This window comes from Aotus nancymaae, unplaced genomic scaffold (assembly GCF_030222135.1).
Source record: "Aotus nancymaae isolate 86718 unplaced genomic scaffold, 86718_ANA_hifiasm-v0.15.2.pri h1tg000028l, whole genome shotgun sequence".
In the NCBI taxonomy this organism is placed as follows: Eukaryota; Metazoa; Chordata; class Mammalia; order Primates; family Aotidae; genus Aotus; species Aotus nancymaae.
The window spans coordinates 34,024,756-34,037,741 of NW_026988441.1; the positions used below are offsets into that span (position 1 = coordinate 34,024,756).

Sequence of the window (12,986 nt, forward strand, 5' to 3'; positions counted from 1 at the left end):
GCGTGAGCCACCATGCCCGCCAGCAAGACCCTGTCTCTAAAAAAATTATTTAAATTAGCCAAGGATGGTGACGTGTGCTTGTAGTCCCAACTACTTGGGAGGCTGGCCAGATCACTTGACCCCAGGAGTTGGAGGCTGCAGTGAACTAAGATCATGCCACTGTACTCCAGTCTGGGTGACAGAGGGAGACCCCATCTCTAAAAAAATAATTAAATGGCCAGGTGCAGTGGCTTACGCCTGTAATCCTAGCACTTTGGGAGACTGAGGCCGGTGGACTGCCTGAGCTCAGGAGTTCAAGACTAGCCTGGGCAACACAGTGAAACCCCATCTTTACTAAATTATAAAAGCATTAGCTGGGCATGGCTGCGTGTGCCTGTAATCCCAGCTACTTGGGAGGCTGACATAGGAAAATCGCTTGACCCTGGGAGGTAGAGGTTGCAGTGAGCTGAGATGGCGCCATTGCACTCCAGCCTGGGCAACAGAGTGAGACTTCATCTCAATAAATGAATGAATGAATGAATGAATGAATGAATACAGGCCAGGAACAGTGGCTCACACCTGTAATCCCAGCATTTTGGGAGGCTGAGGCAGGCAGATCACTCGAGGTCAGGAGTTTGAGACCAGCCTGGCCAACGTGGTGAAACCCCGTTTCTATAAAAAGATACAAAAATTAGCCAGGTATGGTGGTGCATGCCTGTAATCCCAGTTACTCGGGAGGCTGAGGCAGGAGAATCACTTGAACCTGGGAGGTGGAGGTTGCAGTGAGCCAAGATCATGCCACTGTACTTCAGCCTGGGTGACAGAGTGAGACTCTGTCTCCTAAATAAATAAATAAATAAATAACAATGAAATACAGATAAAAATAAGCTACAGACTCACTTTGGCCCACAGGCCGAGTTTATACCACTACCCTTTCCCTAGCTGCCCCCAAGGTCAAGCATTTTGAGTGAACACAAGCTTATGCACAGCCTGCTATGTAGGAAATGCTCAATAAAGGACATTATACATTAGCAACATGCAGGCACCACTGAGACACCAACGCCTTTCTGGGGTTACTAACTTTCCCTATTGTCACTCCAGCGTGACACCGAGATGTCCTAAAGATGGCACACATGACAAGCTTTTCTGTACCCCTGCCCCAGCTGTCAGGGGGATCCCAGGAGTGTAACTGAAGGAAGTCACAAGGACCCCTGATTCGGTGACAACAGGCCATTTTTTGCCTGCTTTGGACAAAGGGTTTTTCTCTGAACTTTCCACCCCGTGGCATACCCTCCACAAACTGAAGTTTAGCCCCGACAGAGCCCACCCTACTGTATGCCCCTTCCTAGCCAAGGGCATGGGAGAGTCTAGAGAACAGGCCACATGGACTCGCGCTGACCAAGAAAGAAAAGTGACACAGTCATCTCCAGAAAGGGCGCCACAGGGCTGGGGAAGTGAGAGTTTCTTCTGTTCTCTTTCCCGGACACCCCTCCCAGAGAAACTGACTCCTTTCCAAGGGAGGGCAGCCTATGCCCAGGAACTCCAGACGCCATGCCAAACCTTCCTCAAGGGCCAGGAACCCCACGCCAAGGGGCCTCCCCCTCTGCCCAGGAAAAATGGATTGGTTTTGGTAGCTGCCATTTGGCCAATCTCATGGACGTAGGCCGGGGTGACTTAAGATGGCAAATGGGATGGGGAGGGTTACTGTTCACTACAGAGTGATTGAGACAGTCCCTTCTGCAGCTGTCATCCTTCCCCTGGAGGGTGCTGACGTCAAGAAACGAGGCTGGAAGTCCTCCTCCCGACATGCCTCTCCCGGCCCTCCTGTATTAGGCACAGGTCATGGCCCATGAGTCCCTCCCATGGCCGGTGAACCAAGACGGGGGGCAGCCCTGGAGCACAGGGGACTCTTCCTAGAAAAGCCAGTTCATTCCTATGCAACACCAATGGACACTGCTGTCAGTAACATGGACACAAATATTTACTGGCCAGGTGCAGTGGCTCAAGTCTATAATCCCAGCACTTTGAGAGGCCAAGGTGGAAGGACTGCTTGAGCCCAGCAGTTCAAGACCAGCCTGGCAAAACAGTGAGACCCCCATTGCTAGAAAAAACTTAACAATTAGCCATGTGTGGTGGTGTGCACCTGCAGTCTCAGCTACTTGGGAAGCTGAGGTGGGAGGATCACTCGAGCCCAGGAGGTTGAGGCTGCAGTGACCCATGACCGTACCACTGCACTCCAGCCCAGGTAACAGAGCGAGACCATGTCTCAAAAAAATAAAAATAATTTTAAAAAATATTTTTTAATGGCCAGGCACGGTGGCTCACACGGTCAGTTCACAAGGCCAGACTGGCCAACATAGCAAAACACCATCTCTATGAAAAACACACAAAAAAATTAGCGGAGCGTAGTGGAGGGTGCCTGTAATCCCATCTATTTGGGAGACTGAGGCAGGAGAATCGCTTGAACCCAGGAAGCTGAGGTTGCAGTGAGCCGAGATCGTGCCACTGCACTCCAGCCTGGGCAACAAGAATGAAACTCTGTCTCCCCCAAAAAATTCTAATTTACTGTTTTCTGAATGCCTGCTCCATGTCAGAAACCCTGCCTGACATCCTGGTCAACTTTACCCACATCCCTGGACCCCAAATGGCATTATTCCTGCTGCAGAGGGGAAACTGAGACTGTGTGCAGCTAAGTGCTGCTGCAGGTGAGGACGCAAGGCTCAGGGAGGCAGAACGGCTAGTTCAAGGGCACGGAGCTGCTGAACAGCAGCTATCAGACTCCACGTTCAGGACCCTCGCCAGCACCCAAGGAAGACTCCGGGGGAGCTGTGTGGGTGCCCTGGCCGGCTCTCCCTATGTCTCCACCCGCACATAGATCCGGCTCCGTGTGTGGGTGGAGAAGCATAAGCGGTTCCCTGCATCCGACCTCATGACAAACATATGAGCATCAGGGATCCTGACACCCTCTCTCGGCCAAAGTGCTCAGGTCTTGGAAGGGTCCAGATGGGAAAATGGGGAAGCCAGGGAGAGACGACGACTCCAAGAGAAGGCCTAAAGCTGATAGCAGCTGGTTCACCCCCAAACGATAAAGCCAAGAGAGCTCCCCTTTGGTTGGCTCAACTACCACACCCCTACCGCTTTCCCCAACAGCTGGACCATCTCAGATCTTTCCCAGGGAACTGTAGGCCGGCACCCCACACCCAGCAGGCTGGCCCTGCTCTCCAGTCTGGGCCCATGCAGCCTCACCGCCCAGCCCCGGGACTCTGCCCTCACCCAGTCCATTTCAGAGCAATTCCTCCCTATGTGCCCACTCCAGAACAAGTGCTCCCTTACCCCACGCAGTAACCCAGCCAACTCTGAGGCCACTGCCAGCCTGTTATGGGAGCAGGTGCTACCCTCAAGGAGATGCTCTGTTCGTATTTAGCACTAGATTTATTGTGCTGTGGTGGGGAGGTGGGGATAGTAAACAGGTACAAAAAAATAAGAAGAATGAATAAGACCATAGTATCTGACAGTCTTCCTTGGGTGCTGGCGAGAATCCTGAACATAGAGTCTGACAGGTGCTGTTCAGCAGCTCCATGCCCTTCAACTAGCCATTCTGCTCCTCTCAGCCATGTGTCCTCACCTGCAACAGCACTTAGCTACATGCTGTCTCAGTTTCCCCTCTGCAACAGGAACAGTATTTAACAAAGTGACTACAGTCAATAATTAATTATAGGCCGGGTGCGGTGGCTCAGGCCTGTAATCCCAGCACTTTGGGAGGCTGAGGCGGGCAGATCACCTGAGGCCAGGAGTTTGAGATCAGCCTGGCCAACATGGTGAAACCCAGTGTCTACTAAAAACACAAAAATTAGCTAAGCATGGTGGCAAATGTCTGTAAGCCCAGCTACTTGGGAGGCTGAGGCAGGAGAATCGCTTGGATCTGGGAGGTGGAAGTTACAGTGAGCTGAGACCTCGCCACTGTGTTCCAATACGGGCAAAAAGAGTAAAACTCTGTCCAAAAAAGAAAGAAAGAAAGACAGACAGATATGCAAGTTGTAATGCAGATAAGGATCTTGGGATGACATCATCCTAGATATAAAGTGGGCCCTAAATCCAATGCCCAGTGTCCTTATAAGAAAAGAACAGCTGAGGCGGGAGGGTCACTTGAGCCTAGGAGTTCGAGATCAGCCTATAACAGAGCAAGACTCAGCGGGGCACGGTGGCTCACGCCTGTAATCCCAGCACTTTGGGAGGCCAAGGCGGGTGGATCACGAGGTCAAGAGATCGAGACCATCCTGGTCAACATGGTGAAACTCCGTCTCTAATACAAAAATTAGCTGGGCATGGTGGCGCGTGCCTGTAATCCCAGCTACTCAGGAGGCTGAGGCAGGAGAATTGCCTGAACCCAGGAGGCGGAGGTTGCGGTGAGCCAAGATCGCGCCATTGCACTCCAGCCTGGGTAACAAGAACGAAACTCCGTCTCAAAAAAACAAAACAAAACAAAACAAAACAAAACAAAACAAAACAGAGCAAGACTCCATCTCACTTTAAAAAAAAAAAAAAAAAAAGTCTGGGCATGATGGCTCTCCTCTGTAATCCTAGCACTTTGGAAGACTGAGGCGGGTAGATCACTTGAGGTCAGGAGTTCGAAACCAGCCTGGCCAACATGGTGAAACCCCATCTCTATAAAAAAAATTTTTAAATAAAATAAAATAAAAAATTTTTAAAAAAAAAAAAAAGGAAAGAAGAGGACACAAGACATAGGGGTGAAGACAGAGGCATAGACCAGGGCTTTGCTGCCACAAATCAAGCAACAGCTGGAGCCACTGGAATCTGGAAGACGCAAGGACTTTCCCCTAGGACCTCCCCAGGGAGTATCACCCTGCCAGCATCGTGATTTCAGACTTCTGACCATGAACTGAGAGAGAATCCATTCCTGTTGTCTTAAACCATGAATTTGTCATAATTTGTTACAGCAGCCATGGGAAATTAATACACCCAGTATTGATCACCTCCAACTCCAGAACCCATGATTTTTTTTTTTTTGGTGGGGGGAAGGGTCTCACTCTGTCACCCAGGCTGGCATGCAGTGGTGCAATCTCAGCTCACTGCAACCTCTGCTTCCCCAGTTCAAGCAATCCTCCTACCTCAGCTGGGACTACAGGCACATGCATCACTACACCCAGCTAATTATTATTATTATTGAGATGAAGTCTCGTACTACTGCCCAGGCTGGAGTGCAGTGGTGCCATCTCGGCTCACTGCAACCTCCACCTCTCAGGTTTGAACGCTTCTCCTTAAGTAGCTGGGACTACAGGTGCCTGCCACCACACTCAGCTAATTTTTTGTATTTTTAGTAGAGAGGGGGTTTCACTATGCTGGTCTTGAATGAATGTCCTTGTGATCCGCCAACCTCAGCCTCCCAAAGTGCTGGGATTACAGGCATGAGCCACCATGCTCGACCCTAAGTTTTGCATTTTTAATAGAGACAAGGTTTCACCATGTTGGCCAGGCTGGTATCAACCTCCTGACCTCAAGTGGTTCACTTTCCTTGACCTCCCAAAGTGCTGGGATTACAGGTGTGAGTCACCGCACCCGGCCAAGAACCCATGCTTTTTATCTCCAAGCCAAAGTTACTTAAGGATAAAGAGGGCCAGTGTGGGGGCTCACACCTATAATTCCAAGACTACCCAGGAGGCCAAGGAGGAAGGATCACTTGAGCCCAGGAGTTAGAGATGAGCCTGGGCAACACAGTAACATAGTGAAAACTAGTTTCTAATGATAAAAAATGTTAGCTGGGCATGGTGGCACGTGCCTGTAATCCCAGCTACTCAGGAGGCTGAGGCAGGAGAATTGCCTGAACCCAGGAGGCGGACGTTGCAGTGAGCCGAGATCTCGCCATTGCACTCCAACCTGGGTAACAAGAGCGAAACTCCGTCTCAAAAAAAAAAAAAAGAAAAAAAAATGTTTTCGTTTTAATTACCTCTCAAAGAGAAGTTCTGTCTTAATAACAAGCAATACTTTCCAGAGTAACAACAAAACAAAAAAACACAAAAGGTTACTCTGCCAGACCTATGTTTCCAATATATCTATAAAACTAAAACTGTTCTAAAAGGTTTTTTTTGTTGTTTTTTGAGACAGAGTCTGGCTCTGTCTCCCAGGCTGGAGTGCAATGGCTCAGCTCACTGCAACCTCTGCCTCCCAGGTTCAGGTGATTCTCCTGCCTCTGCCTCCCTAGTAGCTGGGACTACAGGCACATGCCTCCATGCCCGGCTAATTTTTGTATTTTTGTTGAGACAACAGGGTTTCACCATGTTAGTCAGGCTGGTCTCAAACTCCTGACCTCAAGTGATCCTTCCACCTTGGCCTCCGAAAGTGTTGACCCACGGCGCCTGGTCCTAAAAAAAAAAAATTTAAGGTTTATTTAAAAATCATAGCCAGGGCTGGGCACAGTGGCTCACACCTGTAATCCCAGCACTTTAGGAGGCTGAGGCGGGCAGTTCATGAGGTGAGAAGTTCGAGACCAGCCTGGCCAGCACATTGAAACCCCATCTCTACTAAAAAAAAAAAAAAAAAAAAAAAAAAAAAATTAGCCGAGCGTGGTGGCGTAGGCCTGTAATCCCAGCTACTCAGGAGGCTGAGGTAGGAAAATTGCTTGAACCCAGGAGGCGGAGGTTGCAGTTAGCCGAGATAGCACCACTGCATTCCAGCCTGGGAGACAGAGTGAGAATCTTTCTCAAAAAACAAAACAAAACAAAAAGATAGCCAGCTCTCCTGGAACTCCTTTGAGGATAAGCTCCGGGACCCTAGTTTTAGAAATGCTCCCCCACTTTGTTCTGTGCAGGACAGATCTACCAATGCTTACCCAATGAATAGGTTTTGCTTATGATCTGGGGTTCTACTGAGCTGAGTGTCTGCCTTGAACTCTGAAAGCCCACCTGAAATATCCTCCTTTCCCTCTCCTCATCTGGTTTAAGAAGACCCAGGCTCTGCCCCAGCAAAAAGAGATGGCACCCTTGGGCAGCAGACACAGCTCCTTTAGTCCACGTTTTCAAAGTCGAGGTTCAGGGAAAACCCAGTGTAAACCGACTGCTCCTCGGGATTTCCGTTAATCGGCCCATTCCCAAAGTGGCAAAAAATTCGCACGGGACCCAAGCCAGCTAGAGGCCTCCTGAGGGGCTCACCAGGGCATCAGTGCCAGAAGCCCAGCGAGACAAAGCCAAATGACACAAAATAGCAAAATGTGAACCAGGAATCAAAGAGAAGAGATAAGAAGAGTAACAAGAAGAATGAACTACAAAGACTGGGGGCGGTGGGGGCGAGGGCAAACACATTTGTGATTTTCTCCCCCCACCACCAGCCCGTGAAATGTCAGTTTTGAAAGCAGCTTCAGAAAATGTAACCAGCGTCTCACATCCCCAAAAAGAAGATGGGAGGGAGCTGTGTTACCTCTTACTTCGAAGCCAGGCATCAGGAAGGGGCCCTGGCAGTCCACGTTTCCACCAGGAGCTCATCATGCGGCTCCCACCGTCCACGCATGGGCCCTATCCCCAGATCCTGAAGTTTCCCTCTCGGGGGTCCTAAACACCATGCCTTTCACAGGGGTGGAACTCGGTCCTCCCGGGCAAGCAAACACTTTCCGACCGTCCTGAGCTGTCCAGGGGTCCCCAGAGAGAATCCCGGGCCACCCACGCCCCACCCTGCTCCCTGCAGAGGCGGCCACGCCCGCCCCCGAGACGCCCACCTCTCCCGCACCCCAGGCCTCCCTACCCCACGCTTAAGCCCCTCACGCCCGGCTTCCTTCAAATTCCCCTTCCACTCAGGGCCCCCCACTTCCTGCCCACCCTCCCCTCCCAAATCTCAGGCCCCTCACTCCCCATTTCCCGCTTCCTTGCTCACTCTGGGCACCTCGCCCCTCCGGCCACCACGCACGCCCTCTTTTCTCTGTCTGATCCCTGGCACCCGCCCTCCACGCGCCCTCCCTGCCGGCCACCGGCTCGGCCCCTGGGACCCCACGCCAGGGCCCCACGCTCAGGGCCCCTTCTCGCCGGCCCCCGCACCGGGCCGGCCTCGTGCGCAGCCCCGGCCCTGCACCTTCCCCGGGGCCCCGTACTCACGGCTGTAGAGGGCGATGCCCGCCGCGTCCGGGCCAGCGCGCACCTCGAGGCGCAGCGCCTGCTGCTCCGCGTGCCGCTGGATCTCGCCGTTCGCGTCGCCGATGGTGAGGAGGCGGGCGCCGGGGAACACGGACACTGCCGCGCAGGGCCCCGCGCCGCCCGGACCCGCCGCCCCCGCGCCGCCCGCGCCCGGTCCCACCGCTGCCGTCGCCGCCGCTGCCATCTTAGATCCGGCTCCAGGCCCCGCCGCCGCCGCTGCGCCCGGGCCCAGGTCGCCGCCGCCGCCGCCGCCGCCGCCGTGCAGGCCGAGGCCGAGGCCGAGCCGGGCAGCGCCGCCTGCCGGCCACGTTCCGCCTCGCCGCCGCCGCCGCCGCGGCCCGGCCGCGTGGCGCAGCGCCCCCTGCCGGCCGCCCTGGGCGCGGGGAGCGAGCGAGCGAGCGAGCGAGCGAGAGCGCGCGGAGCGGGACCGCCCCGCCCCGCGAGAACGGTCGCCGCTTTGTGAGGTGGCTCCACCGCCCGGAACGGCGGGGCGGGAGTGTGCGTCGGGGGCAGTGCTCGGGCGGGCGGACACACCCCCCGGAGGCCTGGGCCCCGCCCCCAAGCCGGCGCCTCCTTAACGGCTGCGTTGGGTGAGGCGGCGCGGAGGCGCGGAGACGGCGAGGCTTTGCTCGGTCGCGCGGACACGCCCTGGACCCCGCCCCGGACCCCGCCCCGCATGAGCGGCCGCCCTTTGTGATGCTGCTTCCCGGCCCCAACCTGGACACGCCCCTGAGACCGGGCCCCGCCCCCCGGGCCCGCCCGGCTTTGTGAGGCAGCTCGCAGGGAGGCGGGGCCCGGCCGCTACGACGCCCCGTACCTGCCCGCGCCCTCCCAACCGGACTCGCTTTGTGAGGCGCCCCGCTCTGGGGACGGGCGGGGGTCGGGGTGCGGCGTGGTCAGCACTCGGGGCACGCCCCCACGCTGTGGCCCCGCCCCCTGGTCTCCCCAACACCGACCGTTCCCGAAGGGCCTCCTCCTCCCAGCGCAACGTAAGCCTGGTTGAAAGGACCTCTTCCCGTCTCTCGACCGCCCCTCCTCCCTTCCTTATCATCTCTGCCCCCCCACACTCCCTTCTTCATCCTTAAAGTTTAACTCGTTTCGCACAAGATATCCTTGACCCGCTCCTCTCTGAGCCCCTCCTCCAACGATGCTAAGTCCAGCCCAGCCCGGCGCTGGCACCCTCTCCCGCAACACAAACCTCTGTCTCTCTGCATCCCCCCTCACTTTGGGGGGCCCCATCCCTTTTGGCCCACCCAGTAGGCCTGGGCCACTTCCCAGCACCCAAGCTTTAACTCTTCACGAAACCTCATTTACGCCTCATTCCTTTTTTTTTTTTTTTTTAAACAAAGTCTCACTCTGTGGCCAGGCTGGAGTGCAGTGGTGCGATCTCGGCTCACTGCAACCTCCGCCTCCCTGGTTCAAGCGATTCCCCTGCCTCAGCCTCCCGAGTAGCTGGGACTACAGGCGCACACCACCACGCCAACTTTTGTTGTTGTATTTTAGTAGAGACGGGGTTTCAGCATGTTGGCCAGGATGGTCTCAAACTCCCGACCTCAGGTGGTCTGCCTGCCTCAGCCTCCCAAAGTGCTGGGATTATAGTTGTGAGCCACTGCGAGGGGTCCTTATTCTACATGCCCCTCTGCCCCTACGTGCCCATCATTCCACCTGCTAAACCCCCTAATTCAAGGACCGTTGCAGAGACCCCGGCATGGCACTGCTGCACTCCCCACACCCCCAGGAGCCTCCTCATACACCACCCTGACTGCCCTTGGCGGGTGCTTCAAATGCAGTGAATTCAGGTACGTCCCACCCCCCAGCCATCCTGCCATGGGATCCAGAGGTCCCCAGTTTGAAGGATTCCACTCTATAGAGGCTTGGGAACACCTTGACACGTGTTATAATTAATAGGTAAGCCATCAGGCAGACACACTCAACACACCCAAGGGCACCCTATGCTCAAAAACCCAGCGGGGAAGGGAGGAACTCCAGGGGTGTGCAGAGACCTGGGACCCCTTATGTCCCAGGTAGGGGACCAGAAAGGGTCCTGCTGTCTCCTTCTCTGGTGGTCCTGAGGAGCTGAAGGTCGAGAGGGGAACTTCTTTTGCCTGTCCAGTGCCAGGCCCATGCCTGTGCCCTCTCTTCCACTCCTCTGTGATGAAAATCCTAAGGCCAGGGTTCCCCTTCGTTTCCTGTCCAATTCCCTGAGAACGCAGTCAACAGAGCCCCCCCCACCCCAGAAGTGGCTGGAGGGACCTCAGGCCCCGAATGCCTGGAGACAGAGGGAGCCCCCAGTCCTCAGCCTCACTGGCAGGCCCGGAAAGTGCTGAACTCAGGGAGCTCAGGTGAGGAGGATGTGGAAGTGGGCCTCTTCCGGGTCCTGGAGTTGCCGGAGGTGGCGGTGGTCCCTGAGTGGTCATCCAAGCTGGCTGGGTCTTCTTCTGGCGTCATTTTCTTTGTCCATGGAAGAAGACACAGAGAAGCGGGTGATTTGGGTTTCAGGATCTAGGGATTCTCTGTGTTCTGAACTGAGACTGTGCCAGGCCAGCAAGTCTCATCTCATCCTGCCCCCACCCACACCTACCTGTCCTTGTCTTCCCTTCTCCTGCCTTCCTCTCTGCTAAATAGGGGACCAAAAAGCCTGGATTCAAACCCCAGTTCCATCACTTCATAGCACTGTAACCTCACTTGAGTGGCTTAACCCCTCTAGGCCTCAGTTTCTCCTTCTGCAAAATGGGGAGAATGCTAGTATTCACCACTTCCTAGGGCTGCTATGAGGCTTAAAGGAGTAAAACTGATAAATCGAAGAGCAGGTCATAAGCTCTTATTATCTCCTCTGTTGGGCTTGGTGACTCACACCTGTAATCCCAGCACTTTGGGAGGCAAAGGCAGGTGGGTCACCTGAGGTCAGGAGTTTGAGACCAGCCTGGCCAATACACTGAAAGCCAGACTCTAAGAAAAATACAAAAATTGGCCAGGGGCAGTGGCTCACACCTGTAATCCCAGCACTTTGGGAGGCCAAGGTGGGAAGATCACAAGGTCAGGAGTTCAAGACCAGCCTGGCCAACATGGCGAAACCCCATCTCTATTAAAATACAAAAATTAGCCAGGCATGGTGACAGGCACCTGCAATCTCAGCTACTTGGGAGGCTGAGGCAGGAGAATCGCTTGAACCCAGGAGGCAGAGGCTGAAGTGAGCCAAGATCACATCACTGCACTCCAGCCTGGGTGATAAGCACAAGATTCTGTCTCAAACGAAAGCAAAAAGAAAAGAAAAGAAAAATACAAAAATTAGCCGGGTGTGGTAGTCCATGCCTATAATCCCAGTTACTCAGGATGCTGAGGTAGGAGAATCAATTGAATCTGGGAGGTGAAGATTGCAGTGAGCCAAGACCCTGCCACTGCAGTCCAGCCTGGGCAACAGAGTGAGACTGTGTCTCAATAAATAAATAAATAATAAATATATGAATACTGTTATCTCCTCCTCTGCTTCCATTCTGGGCAAATCATTCCTCAAAGGTCTAAATTCCTCCTCTGCCTTGAGCCTCCTGACCCTGATCCTAGTCAGGGTCTAGAACTTGCTAGAACTGGAGCCAGTCAGCTGACAGCAGGATGGGGGTTCCACTCACAATCCTGTCCCTCCCAAGCTGGGTGACTCTAGGCCCATTATCAGCCTCAGTGTCCTTGTTTATAAAAAAAAAATAGTTGATCTCACCTCAAAAGGTGTTATAAAATTGCATCATCAGGCCCTCAGCAAGGTAACGGGGAAAGCCAGAAACAGGTCAGCTGCTGCCTTATCATTTCAGCCAACAACAAAGCTGTATAAGGCTTGGAAAGGAAACTAGAAGTGAAAGCAGAGACGCCAAAAGAAATTTGCCTACCCATGGTCGAGGCAGGGTTCTGCACAACAGCCAAAAGGTGGAGACAACCCAAGTGTCCATCAACAGATGAATGGATCAACAAACTTGGTGTATTCATACCATAGACTATGATTCAGCCTTAAAAAGGAAGGACATTCTGACACAGGCTATTCCATGGGTGAACCTTGAGGACATCAAGCTCAGTGAAACAGGCCAGTTACAAAAGGAAAAGTATCGTGTAATCTCCTTTCTCTCTCTCTCTCTCTCTCTCTGTTTTGTTTTTTGAGACAGAGTTTTGCTCTTGTTTCCCAGGCTGGAGTGCAATGGCACAATCTCGGCTCACTGCAACCTCTGCCTCCTGGGTTCAAGTAATTCTCAGGCCTCAGCCTCCCAAGTAGCTGGGATTAAAGTAGCTGGGATTATAGGCGTGCACCACCACACCCAACTAATTTTGTATTTTTAGTAGAGATAGGGTTTCTCCATGTTGGTCAGGCTGGTCTTGAACTCCTGACCTGAGGTGATCTGCCTGCTTCGGCCTCCCAAAGTGCTGGGTTAACAGGCATGAGCCACTGTGCCTGGCTTTTTTTTTTTTTAGACTGAGTCTTACTCTATTGCCCAAGCTGGAGTGCAGTGGCACAATCTCGGCTCACCGCAACCTCCACGTTCCTGGCTTTAAGCGATTCTTGTGCCTCAGCCTCCCGAATATCAGGGATTACAGGCACCCACCATCATGCCCAGCTAATTTTTATATTGTTAGCAGAGACGGGGTTTTACCATGTCAGCCAGGCTGGTCTCCAACTCCTGATTTCAAGTGATCCACCCACCTTGGCCTCTCAAAGTGCTGGGATTACAGGCATAAGCCACTGTGCCCAGCCTATGATCTCATTTCTATGAGATGTCCAGAATAGGCAAATCCACAGAGACAGGAGAATGGTGGGTGCCACGGGCTGGGGGAGGGAGAATGGGGAATGGGTATTTCAAGGGGAGAAGTTTAGGAGGATGATAAATTTCT

General features: G+C 53.6%; 2 protein-coding genes across 4 annotated transcripts in view; both read right to left on the minus strand.

Annotated features, from left to right (window-relative positions):
- CARM1 (coactivator associated arginine methyltransferase 1) overlaps positions 1-8,377 on the minus strand; it is a 55,732-nt gene extending 47,355 nt beyond the window's left edge. For both annotated transcript variants that reach the window (XM_021676659.2, XM_021676657.2), the window contains exon 1: positions 8,079-8,377. In XM_021676659.2, coding sequence (XP_021532334.2) covers positions 8,079-8,301 — 223 coding nt within the window. In that variant the 5' untranslated portion in view covers positions 8,302-8,377. The remainder of the gene's footprint in view (positions 1-8,078) is intronic.
- A 1,651-nt stretch (positions 8,378-10,028) lies between these two features.
- Positions 10,029-12,986, minus strand: part of CUNH19orf38 (chromosome unknown C19orf38 homolog) — a 36,805-nt gene continuing 33,847 nt past the window's right edge. For both annotated transcript variants that reach the window (XM_012436447.2, XM_064381857.1), the window contains one exon: positions 10,029-10,568. In XM_012436447.2, coding sequence (XP_012291870.2) covers positions 10,419-10,568 — 150 coding nt within the window. In that variant the 3' untranslated portion in view covers positions 10,029-10,418. The remainder of the gene's footprint in view (positions 10,569-12,986) is intronic.